At 41.0% G+C, this 18,722-nt stretch overlaps 1 protein-coding gene across 1 annotated transcript in view; it reads right to left on the bottom strand.

Moving 5' to 3' along the window:
* The window catches only part of LOC126278261 (DNA mismatch repair protein Msh6), a 321,536-nt gene that overhangs the window by 155,804 nt on the left and 147,010 nt on the right, over positions 1–18,722 (bottom strand). Inside the window, exons 10-12 of the mRNA XM_049978261.1 lie at positions 4,279–4,413; positions 4,059–4,197; positions 438–577 (exon numbers count right to left, since the gene is read on the bottom strand). Of these exons, the coding sequence (XP_049834218.1) occupies positions 438–577; positions 4,059–4,197; positions 4,279–4,413 (414 nt within the window). The remainder of the gene's footprint in view (positions 1–437; positions 578–4,058; positions 4,198–4,278; positions 4,414–18,722) is intronic.

Genomic DNA, 18,722 nt, shown 5'->3' with positions numbered 1-18,722 from the left:
GAAATACTATTTTTGATTAGTAACAGCAGACAGAAGTGCTATGCAGTTAATACTTGACACTTTTACACATCAAAAAATGAAGTAGTTACTTTTTTCCTCGCAAGAGATTGTGTGCTTTCCTTAAAGTCTTACAAGAGACTTTGAGCAGATGTGTACAATAAGTGGGAGATACTGGAGTAAACAAAACAAAGACCCCTTTCTTTTTAAGTAGGGGACAGATAAACACTTCAAGGAATCAAAGCGTAGATGAGACAGTAACAGAAGAAATACTTCACAAGTTTTTGCTGAAAACAACAAAACTAAAGACAAAGCAACATAAATTCCAAAATGGGTAACTGAGTAAATTTGCAAATACATAACGAACAAGGAAAAGAAATACAATGTTAAAAACAATGCTAAAGTATAGACAACCATAGCATAGATAGGTATTTTATTACCATTTCTGTCAGGGAGAGTAAATAGTGGTTTTCATTGTCTCCTATGTCCACATCTATAGGCCCAAATGTTATTGTTCCTTTGGTGATTAACTGGCAGACTTCTCTCCTTACTACTTTGTCATACTTTGTTGTCTTTTTTGCTGTAAGAGAAATTACTGACATATATTCATTAAATTCCAACAATTACAATAAATGGGAGCAGATATAACAATACCCAACATTTAACATTTCTGATAATAATACAAATTACTAAACAATAGGTAATAAATCGGACCAACTGAAGCAATTTGTACTTTTTTTCTGGACTAACATTCATGAGCACAGTCTAAAACACAGTTACATTTAAAGACATCTATAAAGTCTACAACAGCAACAATGCAAGAGTTTTATTGCATTATCAAGCTTTACAACCTGTTGAATATACCAGCAACAGAAACTTATTTCCACAGAGCATACAGTTAATGTCCAATGTCTCACAGTAAATTTTTCACTTGATCTAAGCCTTTTAAACATAAGCGGCAGAGTCGTGGGTTGTATGGAGGGATGAGAGCGGTCAACACGGCAGCCATGCTTGAGGACATGCCCATGACTATTAAGAGACCTCACAGAAATGTTGGCCTTGTCATTTGTAAGTGTTTACAGAACCATTTGAGCACTTTCTTCATGGACTGCTACATTGGTTACTTCAGTTCAAAAACAAGGACAGCTAGTGACATATCACTATGTTGCCAAGTAGTGAGTTTATTGGCTGTAAGCCAAATGAAAAATGAATAAGAAATGCAGAAAGAGTGTGTGTGTGTGTGTGTGTGTGTGTGTGTGTGTGTGTGTGTGTGTGTGTGTGTGTGTGTGTGTGTGTGTGTGTGTGCGTACGTGCGCGCGCGAGTTCGGGAGGGGGGGGGGGGGAGGGGGAGTTGACGGAGTGAGGGGGACCAAATTATGAGGTAATCAGTCTATCCGTGCATTATATATGTGTCAAGCCAGGAAAAGTCCTCAGAGACAAAGAACACAGAAGACTAATCCTAATGAACACGACTGGAACAGAGACTCAATAAAACCAAGAGACAGAAGCATGAGGAGTAAGAGAGTGAAGTTGGGTGAGCGGTGAGGGTAGATGAACTCTCTACAAGCAACAGCTGTTTCCTCACCCTCCATTAACCCAATTATACTATCAGCGTGGACAAGTTGATAAAACTCAGGAAAGAGAATGATGACACCAAGACAGAAACTCAACAACAGACGTAAAAGTATGACAGGTACATACTCAGCATACCCTTGGGTTCGCAGTGCAGGCACAAGTAGTCAGAGAGAGAGAGAGAGAGAGAGAGAGAGAGAGAGAGAGAGAGAGAGAGAGAGAGAGAATAACCAGCAGCAGTTTTCCTGATCACATTTTCATTATTATTGGAATATGGCATCTGCACCTTCAGACATTATGTCCAAAGCCCTCCAAAACATAGTGATGTGTTCATTGTCTCCTATATCCACATCCATAGGCCCCAATGATGTTGTCAATTTCGTGGTTAAATGGCTAACTTCTCTTCTTAGCACTGTGATATTTTTGTTCTCTTCCTTGTTGTAAAAAAATTACTGTTCATATGTACCACCATTCTTTGGGCAGAAGGGTGTATGTCCAATCTGCACCATTTAAAAGCAGACACATGCTCCTGCCTGAGAGTTATTTATATTATTGCACGTTGATGATGAATAAAAAAGTGTTATTGTTTTCAAAACAGGCTTACACCACTCTGCTCAAATAAAGTTGTTACTATTGCCAGTAAGAGAATTATACAGGGTGATTCAAAAAGAATACCACGACTTTAAGAATTCAAAACACTGCAACGACAAAAGGCAGAGCTAAGCACTATCTGTCGGCGAATTAAGGGAGCTATAAAGTTTCATTTAGTTGTACATTTGTTCGCTTGAGGCGCTGTTGATTAGGCGTCAGCGTCAGTTGATGCTAAGATGGCGACCGCTCAACAGAAAGCTTTTTGTGTTATTGAGCACGGCAGAAGTGAATCGACGACAGTTGTTCAGCGTGCATTTCAAACGAAGTATGGTGTTAAACCTCCTGATAGGTGGTGTATTAAACGTTGGTATAAGCAGTTTACAGAGAATGGGTGTTTGTGCAAAGGGAAAAGTTCTGGACGGCCGAGAACGAGTGATGAAAATGTAGCACGCATCCAGCAAGCATTTGTTCGCAGCCCAGGAAAATCGGCTCGCGGAGCTAGCAGAGAGCTGTAAATTCCACAATCAACTGTATGGAGAGTCCTACGAAAAAGGTTAGTTATGAAACCTTATCGTCTGAAATTTGTTCAAGCACTGTCTGCAGCTGATAAGATTAAAAGAATCGATTTCTGTGATTTTATCCTTGCTCAAATGGAAACAGATGAATCTTTCGTTTCAAAGATTGTGTTTAGTGATGAAGCTACTTTCCACACTAATGGGAAAGTCAACCGTCACAATGTCTGTATATGGGGCACTGACAATTTGCGGGAAACAACTCAGTATGAACGTGACTCGCCTAAGGTGAACGTTTTCTGTGCCATTTCAGCCAATAAAGTTTTTGGTCCCTTTTTCTTCAAAGGTGCTACCATAACTGGACTACAGTACCTGGAGATGTTAGAGAGTTGGCTGTTCCCTCAGCTCGAACAAGAAGCACAACAATTCGTATTTCAGCAGGATGGAGCGCCACCACATTGGCACTTATCTGTCCGTAACTACCTGAACGTCAACTACCCGAGGAGATAGATCGGCCGCCAGGCAGCCCGTGACAGAGCACTTCATCATTGGCCTCCAAGAAGCCCTGATCTTACCCCCTGCGATTTTTTCTTATGGAGGTATGTTAAGGATATGGTGTTTCGGCCACCTCTCCCAGCCACCATTGATGATTTGAAACGAGAAATAACAGCAGCTATCCAAACTGTTACGCCTGATATGCTACAGAGAGTGTGGAATGAGTTGGAGTATTGGGTTGATATTGCTCGAGTGTCTGGAGGGGGCCATATTGAACATCTCTGAACATGTTTTCGAGTGAAAAATAAAAAAACCTTTTTAAATACTCTTTGTAATGATGTATAACAGAAGGTTATATTATGTTTCTTTCATTAAATACACATTTTTAAAGTTGTGGTATTCTTTTTGAATCACCCTGTATTCTCTCATTTCTTCCTACTTCTAGACATCTATATTTTTGTCCAAAAAAGGGCAATATTTTAATTAAAATCTGAACTTTACAATAAATGAGAAAAGACATGTCCTTTCCAAAGGAACCATCCCCTCATTCATCTAAGGCATTTCAGGGAAACCGTGAAAAGGAAACTAGGTGGCTGGACAGACATATTGTCTCCAGTCTTCGCACATGGGAGCAAAGTTGACAAATGTGCAGCTCACTATCTGAAACATGAAGCAGCAGCTGTTAAAAAACAGCACAGAAGTACCAGTAACAGAAGAAGAAGAAGAAGAAGAAGAAGAAGAAGAAGAAGAAGAATAATCAGAGACTATCATGTAATCAACCAACTCGCAACATGTTTATAGTACACCAAAATTCGCGGTAACATACAAAAGCAATAAACCTGTACTAGTGCTAACATTTATATGTATTATTTTTATTTTTTATACACATACCACTACTGCTACATCTCTGCTCCATCATTTCAGGTGTTTCTGTCTGTTCCACACGAGCAACTTTATATCCTTTGTGAATCAGATCAGCAGAAAATTTTCCAAATGCCATTTCTGGAAATCCAGAATGAGCATGATCTCCCTGTAGAAGCAAATTCCTAATATATTCTTCATTGTTAAAAAAAAAGCTTAACTTACAATCAATATCTATGTGTAGACTCACCTTCATATATGCCAACCCGAGTTCCTGAAATCCTATTACTGCATCCATGTGGTATAGTTCATAAAATTTGCCAACTTTGAAAAATATGACACTGTCAAAATTATTCGATTTTATTTCCCACCATTGACGCATTGCCTGTATGATATGAAGAAGGATTACACCAAATTAACAGAGGTGAAATTTTTTATGACCTAAATATAAAGGGAAGTTAAATAAGAAATGGTGCAGACTACATTTACACACACTTACCTTCATTAGTTGATAGTTCATTTACTGTTACCCATTTTCTCAAGCAACTTGGTGGGTCTCAATTCATTGACCCAGAAGTTTATAAAATTTCCAAGTGAAGTACTAATAATAAGATATAAAACTTAGGCAAAGGAGTTATAGTGAGCAACCACATTTATTTCCCTATTAAATTTATCAGTTGTGTGAATTTTCTAAATCACACCAGCACTCGTTTAATACTCAATCCACCGTGCAGTGCAAAGCTGATAGTACCTCTTGACAACACTGCCTTTATGGTTCCACCCACAGGTGGAGTGAAAGGAAATACAGCTATCTGTATTGTTTCACATGAATCCTGATCTCTCTGACCATTTTCTCTCATTTGTTATATGAGATTATAATAAGTGTAAGGCAATTGTTGTACAGTATGCCAAACATCAAACTCCAAGGTCCACTATGTGTTTCACAGGGTAACACACCCTTCTTCCACAGTTTCCACTAGTTTTGTTTGGGCTATACTGACCTACAGTGGCTTTAGCAGAGTGCCTTTTGATTCCTTTGATGCTTCCCATCATCGCAATGTAGCAAGACCCTGCAGTACATTGCACTAGACCTTTCTTACGACAATGTACAGCTCTTCCATAACATTCTCACAACAAATCCACAACTTAACTGAATGGAAAATTCCATCATTACAAATCTGGTGGTTCAGCGATTGATCACTGGACAATTCTCCGATTTTTTTTTTTCTGTTGTTATACTAAAGCATATACATATCTAACTTCAGGAAACTTTAACCTCTTCATAAAAAGTCTGGAAGCTATGTTGTCCCATCTCACAGCGAAAGATATGGAAATAGTGTATAAAATGCATATTTGAACCATCAGCTGTTTTTATTTTAAACTCAAATTCTACTGTTTTTGGCCTTGGACCCTTTCACGGATGCTATCCAAATATACAAATAATAATATGTAGTATGCAGGAAATGTTAACAGTTTTTTTTTTTTTTCAAAGACTGCAAAATAATTTGAATACTTAAAAGGGTTACCATGGTATGCTACCATATCACATTAGTCATTACTTAAAATGTGTAGTGTGTTTCATGAAAATAAATATATGACACAGGACTTTAAAAGCAAACATCCAAAAACAAATTGTACACAGAGCAGTATTGAATATAAGATCAAGTCTTTAAGTATTACTTAAACAAAATATTGAGAAGTTGGTCAAAGATGTTTAAAAGAATGTTTTGGTCATATGGTATAATAATATCTTAATAACAAGTTACTTGGTAATGTACGAGACCAGACTATCTTTGATGATTATCTTTGGTACAATATCACATGTAAACGGAAAACAAAGTTGCTATCTCCAAACTGTAAGACAACATTGATGTTACAATATAAGGCAGAAAAGTTATAAAATCCTGATGTTACATAGAATCATATTCGAAGCATATACCTGATAAACTGTATACAAATGTCAATTATATCACAAATGCAATGGAAATCACACTGTAACATTAAAACAAGCTAAAATACAGTGCTCAGAATCAGGTTTAGATGTCATGGAGGGTTGATATGCATCTAAGTTATAGTAGCGAACCATTACTGTCATGTATCAATTATATTTAAAGAAACCCTTCATATGTTAATAAAGCTTCATTACAGTGCTTAATTGGAAGCTTAGTATGTCAGTAATACTAGTATCATAACAAAGTGGAGGGGAATAAATAACAGCAGCATAACACAAAATGAGATTGATGACAACACACTTCATGGCCAAACCGTGTAAGAAAAAGACATGGGCAAACCCACCTTGGGGAATTTCAAATTGACCACTTGGCTTTCAGCTGGACAAATGCTAAAGAGATCATGAACACAAAGTTGAGTAAGAACACAATAATAGAATCGGATCACTATCTCACAGAAGTTAAGTGCCTTTGGATTCCAAACAGGGATAGATTGCCACATATGAATAGAAGAACAGAAAACATAATGGTAGACAGAGACAAATTAAGACACAATCGAACCAGATATTAGGAAGGAATTGAACCATTCAATGAATGGGACAACAAGAAGCGAAATATGGCGAAACAGGCTGAACTATGGGAAAAGGAAGAAAAGAAACGGAAGCATTGGCGATGGAACAAGGAACGTGAGGAAGCAGTAGAGACTCGCAGGAAAGCCTGGAGCAGCGAGAAGGATCCGGAAATATGGGAAGTTTTCTTAGGAGCAAGAAAGGAAGTGGCCCGAACAATAAGATGGACCAGAAGACAGAAGATGAAGCAGGAACTGGACGAAATTGAGACCAACTTCAGGAAAATCAACAGCAGACACTTTTTTGGGAAATTCAAAAAGAGTCTGATTGGATAGAAAGTTAGGTAACTGTTATAAGAGATAAGAAAGGGGAGCTGGCTGTCAGTGCGAAGGAGAACTGTCGGATTTTTGCAGAGCACTTTCACGACTTGGTGGTGGTGGTTAGTGTTTAACGTCCCGTCGACAACGAGGTCATTAGAGACGGAGCGCAAGCTCGGGTTAGGGAAGGATTGGGAAGGAAATCGGCCGTGCCCTTTCAAAGGAACCATCCCGGCATTTGCCTGAAGCGATTTAGGGAAATCACGGAAAACCTAAATCAGGATGGCCGGAGACGGGATTGAACCGTCGTCCTCCCGAATGTGAGTCCAGTGTGCTAACCACTGCGCCACCTCGCTCGGTTTTTTTTTTTTTTTTTTTTTTTCACGACTTGCTGAACTGTGAACCACCTGAAGAGGAGCTGGAACTGGGGACTGACACAGAAGAGAGAGAGCCATGCCCTCCAACCAGGGATGAAGTCACACATGCCATAAGCGATCTAAAGAATAATAAGGCAACTGGAGAAGATGGTATAGCAGCCGAGATGATAAAGTGAGGAGGCAACAAAGCAACAGACAACATGATCAACATAATCACCAGATCTGGAGAACAAAGAAGTTGCCAGAAGGATGGAAGAATGCAATTGTAGTACCAACAAATAAGAAGGGAGACAAGAGAGATGATAGCAACTACAGAGGAATATCACTACTAGAGGTCGGGTACAAGGTGCTGTCAAAACTATTGCTCAAGAGAGTAGAAGAACAGGTAGAAAGTACAGTTGGTGACTACCAATCAGGATTCAGGAAGGGAAGAGGTTGCATAGAACAGATATTTATCCTGAAGCAACTCATAGAACATAGGGCCACAAAAAATAAAAATACAGTAATAACCTTTGAGAACTTAACAAAAGTATACGACTCCATCGTCAGACAGACTTGTCAGGATCCTGAAGAACAGAGGACTTGATGGAACCACAAAAGAAATTCTGACAGACGCAAAAGCAAGGGTGAGATTCAGAGGAGCACTGTCAGAAGAATTTGAGATCAAGACTGGTGTTAAACAGGGAGATGGATTGTCACCATTGTTGTTCAATATAGCAATGGACAAAGTGACCAGGCAGTGGAGAGCAACAAACGAGGAAATGGGAATACCAAAAACCCATGTGGTGGACAAAAAGGAAAACAGGGCTCAAGTGGACTGCCTAGCCTTTGCAGATGACATAGCAATAGTAAGTGAGAAGGAAGAAGATGCAAAGACACAACTCAATAACTTAAGGAAGGTAGACAGAAAGGTGGGACTGAGCATTGCCTATAACAAGACAAAGACATTAAATACCACTGCAGACTGGGAAACACCAGAAGGCACTGTGCACATGGTGGACAAATTTAAATACCTGGGAGAATTTATAACAGGAAGGAACAGGAGCAACGAGGGAATAACAGAGAGGATAAAGAAGATGAGGTCAGCCTTTTGCATGGCGAGAGAGATATACAATAAAAAGAATATATCCACAGAGGCAAAGATAAGCCACTACAAGGCAATGGTGAGGAATGCAGTATGTGCTGCTGACACGATGAGTATTATGTGCTGCTGACATGATGACACTAGAAAGAAATGGGGCAGAACAACTAGAGAAAGAAGAGATAACAATACGGAGAAAAATTCTAGGTCCCAAAAGGGGTGGAGAGAGGTGGATGGGAAGACCTAGGGAAGAATTGTACCGGAACATGAGAACAATATTCAGGGAACTCAGACCCAAAAGGGCAAGGTTTGCTGGACATGTAGTTACGATGAGTATGGACAGAATGACGAAGAGAGTGTGGGAAACAACAGGAAGGACAAGGGGAAAGACAGGAACCAAGTGAGCTGTTGAACTTTGGAAGGACTGGCTGGAATTGGGGGTCAAGGTCAAAGGAAAGGAAAATTGGAGGAACAAATACACACCGACAAATATGCCAGAGATCAATGACAGAGAAGAATACAGGAAAATATTAGGGTGTCAGTGGAGCCAACAGGAGAAACGGAAGATCTTGGAAGAAGAGCGGGAGAGAAGAAGAGGAAAATGCAGTCCATGAAGGGGCTACCCATGGTCCTACATAGGCCATAACGGAAGAAGAAGAAGAAGATGAAGATTTGGTAAGTGTGATAGTGTTATGGAGATGTTTAGCAAACTCAAGTGGCAGACTCTGCAAGAGAGGCGCTCTGCATCACGGTGTAGCTTACTGTCCAGGTTTCGAGAGGGTGCGTTTCTGGATGAGGTATCAAATGTATTGCTTCCCCCTACTTATACCTCCCGAGGATATCAAAAATGTAAAATTAGAGAGATTTGAGTGTGCACGGAGGCTTTCCGGCAGTCGTCCTTCCTGCGAACTGTACACGACTGGAACAAGAAAGGGAGGTAGTGACAGTGGCACGTAAAGTGCCCTCCGCCACACACCGTTGGGTGGCTTATGAAGTATAAATATAGATGTAGAACCATGTTTCCTGGAGGGGAATGCAGAAAGCAGGTGTAAAGCTTAACAGTTGCCATAGCTCAGCCAGGCAGTGGAAAAAGCTGCCACAATTCCACTGGAGGATGACGTCATTGTGAGACTGGGAAGGCATAGGACATTCAATGAGGCAGTTTAGGCCTCAGAGTCTCCTGCTGCCACTGACTTACTGCCTGAGCAGTCAGTATCTATTGTGTCTGGGGGACCAGCGAGATCTAGGTGCTCAGTGGATGCCAGTATCTCCACCTTATCCCCAGAAGCAGAGTTTGTAGGTAGCAGTGGTGTGGGTGCCACTGCAATTTCCTTGGTCTTAGGTGTCTTCTTTTTGGACTTTTCTCGCTGCTCCTTGGGTTTCTCTGGCTTGGAGGACTTCACTGATTCAGTCTTCAGGACTGAGAATGATCGTGAAGCTCTACAACCAGCTGCTTTTGGGCACTTCAGCCACTGGCGGCCACAATCTTTTCCATTAGCAGAAACCTGTGAAGGGAGTGACTCAAGGGGCCCCTTCCTGGCGAGAGGTGCCGAACAAAACTTTTGCTTCTCTGGCTGAGAAGTGGGGACTTGTGTGGTTGGGGGGTCAGTGCTCCCAAAGTAGGTAGTGTGGGAGCAACAGGGGGGACATGCCCCCCACCATCAAGGGGACAGGTATAGCCTTCTGGCTCTGAGAGACAACTGGAATCCATGGAGCTGATGGGGCAACAACTGTTCTTGTAGTGGCGGCGTACGAGTTGGTCATAGCCACAGGATGTAGGTGCGCGTATTTTCTCCTAGCGTCAGTGTACGTCAGTCGGTCCAGGGTCGTGTAATCCATGATTTTCCTCTCTTTCTGCAAAATCCTGCAGTCTGGCTAGCAAGGTGAATGATGCTCTCTCCAGTTGACACAGATGGGAGGCAGGTAACATTGATTACTAGGATGTGATGGACGTCCACGATCTCGACATGTGACGCTGGAAGTACAGCAGGAAGACACATGGTCGAACTTCCAACACTTAAAGCACCACATTGGAGGAGGGATATATGGCTTGACATCACAGCGGTAGACCATCACCTTTACATTCTAGGGTAAGGTGTCACTCTCTAAGGTCAAGATGAAGGCACCGGTTGCAACCTGATTATCCCTCTGACCCTGATGGACACGCCACACGAAATGAACCCCTTGTTGCTCTAAACTGGTGTGCAGTTCGTCAGACTGCAAAAAAGGGTCCATGTGGAACATAATACCCTGGACCAAATTTAAACTCTTATGTGGCATGATGGTAACTGAAACATCCCCCAACTTGTTACAAGCGAGTGAAATCCGTGACTGGGCAGAGGATGCTGTTTTTATCAAGACTGACGCAGATCGCATTTTGAACAAGCCCTCCATCTCCCCAAACTTATCCTCTAAATGCTCTACAAAAAACTGACTTCATCAAAACAAAGGCAGGGTGTATACATGGACAAGGAAAAAAAAAATCCCGGATTTTTTCCTGGATTTCCCGATTAAAAATACATTTTCTCCTGGGTGAAACGAAACTCAGGGAAAAAGACATGTTTTGGATATATCTTTATGTGCAGCAACATGTACGTTGCGTACCCGTATTATGAAAGTATACATTGGAATTCCACCAAACACTACATGTTATTTTCTGAATCACTGAAATTGAGATTTTGATGCGCTTCTGTGAGCCAGTCATAGCTCATGTCATGTGATATCGCCAGCCGGTGACAGCAGATATTCAGAGTATAGGATATGTGATGTGGTCAACCAACAGCAACATCACTGTGAAGTAGCATGAACACACAAACAGGGAAAGTTAACAGTTTAAATTAGTATACATAGTGTTGGTACAAGAAAAGAAAAGTGTTCACATATAATATTGGTCTCTAAGGTTAATAAGCTGACAGGGAAGCTAAGCTTTCACATATAATGTTGACCTTTTATGCACGTGTTACACTTTAAACTATATCACACAAATGCGCCAGTAAAATTTTTAATAATGACATTAATGTCTGATCTTCAGGGTTTGAAATTCTTCTAAATGGCTCGTCATCAAAGAGTTGATTTTTAAATGAGAGTCAAACGCTCTGTGATTTAAGAAATTCATGGTACATTCTCGCACATAGTTCAACTTACATAAAAGGATATTTACTTTGAAAGTGAAGCTCTTCAAACCACCATTCACAATATTTTCCCGCGACCTGTTAGAAATACGTTTGTTTCAGCAGTTGCCAGAGAGTGAAGATAACAGGTGACATCGCGCTTGCGCAGCTACCGTGAAGGAAGCCCATATGTACATACTTTTAAAACATTGAAAGATCATAAAATTATGTCATAAAAAGAAACAAGACATCAGAGGATACTCCAAGACCATCGGAATTTTGTGAACCATACTAAAATGTGCACATATAAAACGCATACTTAAAGTGCACATTGGTACCTCCAGATTCCCAAACAAGAAGATCTCGACATGATATTAAGCTTTTCAGCGTGGTTTTCGGGATGTAAATTTTCTTGGAGCACCAGTACTGTATTATATCACGTTTGGTTCTTTCTTATGGCATAATGTCATACGTGCTAGAAGATGAAAATGTGCACGTGGAATGCAGCGAACAGTTGAAACTAACCAATACTGTGGAATTAAACATTTTGTTTCAAATCGACTGACTGCCTCTGCGGAAAAGGGTAATGAAAATCAAATTTCTTTAGCAAACAGAAAAAAATAACTTCATTGTTCTGCAAGGAGATTGATGCTTGACTGTCAGAAAGGGGGAAATAAAATAAAATCTGAAACTGATAACTAATTTTAGCCTTTCGTAATTACGTGAATGTATTCTAATTCACTTGATAGCGCCCAGTCACAGATATCCATTTTGTTTTCATTTGACATGATAGTAAACGAAGGAAAACAGAAAAATTACTAAATGTAAACACGGGTCATGTGGAGACTACCCACTATAACTCAGACTGCTCTGCGCATTAGCCCTGGACCTACGATATTTCCTAACCAGGTCGATACTAAAAAAAAAAAAAAAAAAAAAAAAAAAAAATCTTATAGCTCATTCCCTTTTGTCTGTGGAAAGTTTATTTCTAGATGCGACGAGGATTCTCATGACAGACACATCATGTACACTACGCACGCATTCAAAAATCAACTTATGATTCATTCAGAAGTCAACTTAAAATGTGTTCAAAAAGGTCCAAAACCCAACAGGGATGTGTTTCAAAATAATATGAATAATCGATAGACCAAAGTGTGCTGGATGCTAAACGGTTTGTTTCCCCCTCAAGAATATACATTTGGTGCCCCCTTTTCCCGGTAGCATCTAACTGCGACTGCTTGCACAGCCAACAGCCACTTTCCTGTAGACAGGAAGTGGGAGAATCTACACTGAAACACAACTCAACTGCGCATGAGCCCGCTCTTAATTGCTAAAACAAATCTAATGTAAACAATTGCTACTTCATGTTCATCGAAGGCAATTTGTTGTTATGAAGCATTACATAGTATTCCTAAAGCCTTTGACGTATTTTGTTGTTGGCAGACACTTGCATGAGCACTGTGTGTCGTCGTATATAGCGCATTTCCTTTGCAATTTAAGTTATTTCATTTTTTTCCCCTCTTGTTTATGTTTCATTGTTGACGTGTTATTCTGCAGTAGCGGACACAGTAGTATCCTATGTTAGAGTATCGGTTCTTACCAGTAAAAATTACAAACATTTAACAGAAAACTGAAACAATGAAAAATTCCCGAAATTCTAAAAAAATCCCGGTTTTTTCCCGGATCTCCCGGGTTGTATACATCCTGAAAGGAGTCCCCATAAGTTCTCATACATACGAGGTACCGGGATGAATAAGGTTCACTGCCATCCCTAGCCATGGTGTGGCCAGTGAGGGGAATGATGTAGTGTCATACTTTCTTGCACTGTACTGAGACTTTGAACGCTTAGAGACTGCTGGTGTTTGATCACCAGCACGTGATGACGTAGTACGCTTCATCGCTAATCATTTGCACTGATGCCACCCTCTCCGACCAGTGGCCCTTCCCCGCGGGCACCACCCAGCCGCAGCAAAGGCCACCTGGCAGGATGGCCATCGCCGGGAGTCCCGATGCCGCCCCCCCCCCCCCCCCCCCCCCCCCGGATGATGGGCATCTGCTCCTGGGCATACGTGGGGAGTTAATGGCACAGGCATCAGCAGGGCAATCCCTGTGTTGTGAGGGGGCTACAACCAACAGGGTACACGGTGGCCCCACCACAATGGACTGGCTACTGTGCTGGATATGAGGTGCAAATAATTCCATGTTCCTTGTCGGCGCAGAAAAAGACACTGCATAATGGGTGGAGGAAAACACACCCAGAAAGGCATCCTCGCCCAAGTGATGGAGGATGAGCTGTACTGCATGAGACAACAAGAAAATGGGCTAAGATCTCACAGCACGATGGACATGATGCACCACATAAGGCGCCAATCCCCAATTGGCTCGCTCTTTGGGAAAATTTTGAAAAATGGAGATCGAACCCTACAAGGGACCATCACATAAAGGCCGAAACGTGAGACTCCTTTTAGTCGTCTCTTACGACAGGCAGGAATACCTCGGGCCTATTCTCATCTCTGGACCCGCAGGGGCAACATACCCTTTATGTCCATCTGGCATGTGCTGTGTTGACATTTACACATGAAACTATACAAAATTCAGCTACTACAAGCTCTCTGTGAAGGTAACAAACACATGTGGTGCTGTATAATTTTGTTCTTGGCAAGATGGATGTTGACAGTTTTCTTCCACGCTTTTTTAGTGATGAGGCAACATTTCATTTAAATGGAAAGGTGAACCGCCATAATGTGAGAATATGGGGTATGGAACAAGCACATGAAGCTGTACGACATGAGAGCAACTATCCAAAATGTAATATGTTTCATGCAGTTTCGCAGCAACTGATGTATGGTCCACTTTTCTTTGCCGAGAACACTGTTACAGGAAGCAAATATCTCAATATGGTTGAAAACTTTCTTTTCCCACAGTTGGAGACTGATTCAGACCACTTCATTTACCAACAGGATGGGGCACCAGACTGGTATCTGGAAGTGCGGGAGTTTTTAAATCAAAGGATTTACTGAACGATGGATCGGTTGCACTGGTTAAAATGATTTGGCCTTAAGTTACTAACCTCCAAGGTCACCAGATCTGACTGTGTGTGATTATTTCTCATGGGGGTTTATAAAGGACTCTGTTTATGTGCCTCTGTTACCAACAACAATGAATGAACTGAGACATCACATAAGAGCAGCTGTGGAAGCTGTAACTCAAGACATGCTCACTATAGTGTGAGAACAATTTGAACACTGCATTGACGTATCCTGTGCATCACAAGGGGGGCATATTGGGGATCCATGAATATATATATATATATATATATATATATATATATATATATATATATATATATATATATATATATATATTAAAAACAAAGATCCCAAGACTTACCAAGCGGGAAAGCGCCGGCAGACAGGCACATGAACAAAACACACAAACACACACACAGAATTACGAGCTTTCGCAACTGGCAGTTGCTTCGTCAGGAAAGAGGGAAGGAGAGGGGACGAAGCAACTGCCAGTTGCGAAAGCTCGTAATTCTGTGTGTGTGTTTGTGTGTTTTGTTCATGTGCCTGTCTGCCGGCGCTTTCCCGCTTGGTAAGTCTTGGAATCTTTGTTTTTAATATATTTTTCCCATGTGGAAGTTTCTTTCTGTTTTATTTACATCGTCATTAATTTGAACCCAACAATTACGTTTGTTATTGTCTCTGTTGCATTTCGAAATCTTCTCTATCGTCTTACTTTCTCTTTTCGTGCTCTGCCCTTAACTCTTTGCCTTTAAATATGTCTGCTTGTGTCTGTGTATGTGCGGATGGATATGTGTGTGTGTGTGTGCGAGTGTATACCTGTCCTTTTTTTTTCCCCTAAGGGAAGTCTTTCCGCTCCCGGGATTGGAATGACTCCTTACCCTCTCCCTTAAAACCCACACCCTTTCATTTTTCCCTCTCCTTCCTTCCTTCCTGACGAAGCAACTGCCAGTTGCGAAAGCTTGTAATTCTGTGTGTGTGTTTGTGTGTTTTGTTCATGTGCCTGTCTGCCGGCGCTTTCCCGCTTGGTAAGTCTTGGAATCTTTATTTTTAATATATATATATATATATATATATATATATATATATATATATATAGAGAGAGAGAGAGAGAGAGAGAGAGAGAGAGAGAGAGAGAGAGAGAGAGAGAGAAAGAAAGAAAGAAAGAAATGGAAAAAAAAAGCTTTGAGTTTCCCTTTCATCAAAAGACTAAGATTCATTGTATATGTTTATTAATTTCAGAAATCAAACACTGGAAAATCCAGGATGGAATGTAATAATATTATGAAAAGGAAAGCTGCTACTCACCATACAGGGTGTACATCAAGTCCAGGAACACTTTCAATTATTTATTTCACAAGAACCAAACGTTGTACAGATATCACACGTACGACATTTTGAAGAAAAAACCTGAAAGTTTTTTTTTTCCTCTCTTGTATACCACCACAGCGTACTTTGGTAATTTTCCGATAGTCAGCGCTAGTCACAAACATGGTGAGTTCAGGTGCAGAGCGAGGGTTCTGTGTGTTGGAGTTCGACAAACGTACCAGATCTCACTCCGTGTGACTTTTTTCTGTGGGAACACATTAAACAACTGGTGTATGTACCACCTTTACCAGGTGATGTAGCAGACCTCCGGGAGAGAATACAGGAAGCAACTGCCACAGTCGACGATGCCATGCTGGGGCAAGTATGGCAAGACACACACACACACACACACACACACACACACACACACACACACACACACACCCGCAGGTTAGACTTCACTTTCCACCATTGGGAAGGGTAGTGTTCAATTGTGGCAAGAGGATGGGCATGAGGGATGTTGCTGTATCAGGAAGTGGTGTCAACAGCGATTAGTAGGGAACTTAAGAGTTACAGGGGTGGGGATGGTGGAGAGTTGGTGATGGAAGTGGTTGGTATGTTTGATGTGGTACACTAGGTTACGAGCAATTGGTTGGACACGTTTGTCAATGAGGACTGAAATCCTTTCAGTGGGAGACAATAACTACCTACAATAGGGGATCAAGGATTGTTGGGGTTTGTGAATTTTGGGGAACATTTGGAAGGTCAGTGTATGGTGTGTCATAAGGATTAGGAGGGAAATAGATTCAGGGGAGCGATTCTGGGAAGGACGTAAGGCTTTAATCAGGCACTGGAGTTAATGTTGGATTCCTGGTATGAGATCACTCTGGCAGAATTTATATGTGGATGAGTCAGAAAACTGACAAATCTTCCACCAGTACTCACAGTAACTGTCACCTCAATGATGGAGCCTTTGTCTGCAGGGAGGATCAAGATCTGTTTTGCAACTGTGTATGGCTGTTCTCTCTGATGCTGAAAGCTTGGTGTTCTTAGGAAGGGACCTGGGAAAGGATGGTGAGGCCAAGTTGGAGGAGAGGTATTCCTGGGAGGTGATTGGGATGGTTAGGTGGGAGAAGGGAGGATAACAGTTATGTATGGTGGTACGAACTGCGTGAGGCAGGTTCAATGCTGGGATTAAGTTGGCTTTGGTTGGTGAGATTGGTGGCAAAGGAAGGTTTCCATTGCAGGAATTGGAAAAGGAAAGTAGGTCTTTCACAAGTTAAATCTGGTTGTAGGGCTAAAAGCAAGCCCTTTTGATAGGGCTGTAACTTTTCGTGAGATTGAGGATTTTGTGGAAAGGTTAACAACAGTGTTCCAGGACTACTTAGGCTCTAAAACTTGGGAGTGTTGGGGGATGTGGTAAACTGAAATGTCTGCTAAGCAGAGACTGCATGCTATGAGGGGTTGACAAGGAGGAACACAGTGCGCAGGGTAGTGGTTGATATTGATGCTCAAAGGCAGCAACAGCACATCAGCAGGTTAGCTAACTTACAGCGGTGGTGTTTGGAATGTTTTTCCAGATGCTGGAGAGCCAGAGATTCAGTTTCAGAGACGTGACTTATACATAGTTATCTTATGGAGCAATATCTGTCCCATGGAAACGTGAGGCAGAGTTACTGGCAGAATCTGAAAAAATGAAGGTCAATGTGGAAGGAAGGATGGGATCCAGAGAAAGGAATTTTTATGGTTACACCGTTGGGGAGGGGGATCTCATGGCTTAGGCAGCATTTAAGGAACAACATGTGGACTCTGTTTTGGCCAGAGAAAGGGATGCTTTTCTGAACTGGTGCAGAAAGATGGAGCATTGTGGCAGGGAAGTTCCAGTCCTATTTAAAGGCTTCACTTTTGAAATTTACACCCAAATTTATCAATGTTGGACTCGTCAGAGACCTACTCTTCTTCTCCTGAACCCTGCAATGGAAACAGTTCTTTGCCACCGATACATCCAATAAAAGCCAAACTAATTAGAGCTTTGAACCCTGCCTCTCCCATTTCATACCACCATCCAACCATTTTGAATAATCATTTTTTTAATTATTGTAGAGAAAATAGGATCTAAATGTTCATTAGAAGAAGCAAGGCAGTTAATGGCAGAGGCCTTACCAAAACAATTTGATACAACTGAAATTCCACCCACCTCTCCTCCTGAAATTAGGAATATAATAAACTATCTCAAGAATAAAAGCTCACATGGAATTAATGGCATTTCCAGCAGGATAATAAAAGCCTGTTCCCAAGAAATAAGTGGGATTCTTAGCCACATATGTAATATCTCTCTGAAGCAGGTTATTTTACCAGGTAGACTGAAGTATGCCATTGTTAAACCACTGCTTAAAAAAGGGGATATGTCAGATGTCAACAAGTACTGCCCAATCTCTCTTCTGACTGCCTTATCCAAAATTCTTGAAAAAGTAATGTATTGTAGAGTAGCTTCATACCTTCGTAAAAATAAAGTTTTAACAAAATGTCAGTTTGGTTTCCAGAAGGGTTTTTCAATGGAAAATGCTATATATACTTTCACTAATGAAATATTAAATGCTCTGAGTAACCAGAAGTCACCCGTTGGGATTTTTTGTGATCTATCTAAGGCTTCTGATTGTGTAAATCATGGAATACTTCTAGATAAGCTCAAGTACTGTGGTATGAATGGGACAGTGCTCAAATTGTTTAAATCATACCTAACTGGAAGACTGCAGTAAGTTTAAATAAGCAGTTCACATAATATGCAAGACTCTTGTTGATTTCTCAAACTGGAATGGGTTCCACAAGGTTCGATCTTGTGTCCTCTGCTGTTCTTAGTATATATTAATGACTTGCCATTCACAAAGATGCAAAGCTGGTACTTTCTGCCGATGATACAAGTATAGCTATCACACCCAACAGACAAGAATTAACTG

This window comes from Schistocerca gregaria, chromosome 6 (genome assembly GCF_023897955.1).
Source record: "Schistocerca gregaria isolate iqSchGreg1 chromosome 6, iqSchGreg1.2, whole genome shotgun sequence".
In the NCBI taxonomy this organism is placed as follows: Eukaryota; Metazoa; Arthropoda; class Insecta; order Orthoptera; family Acrididae; genus Schistocerca; species Schistocerca gregaria.
Note: the sequence above shows the minus strand (reverse complement) of the source record. Positions and strands in the feature narration are given on the sequence as shown.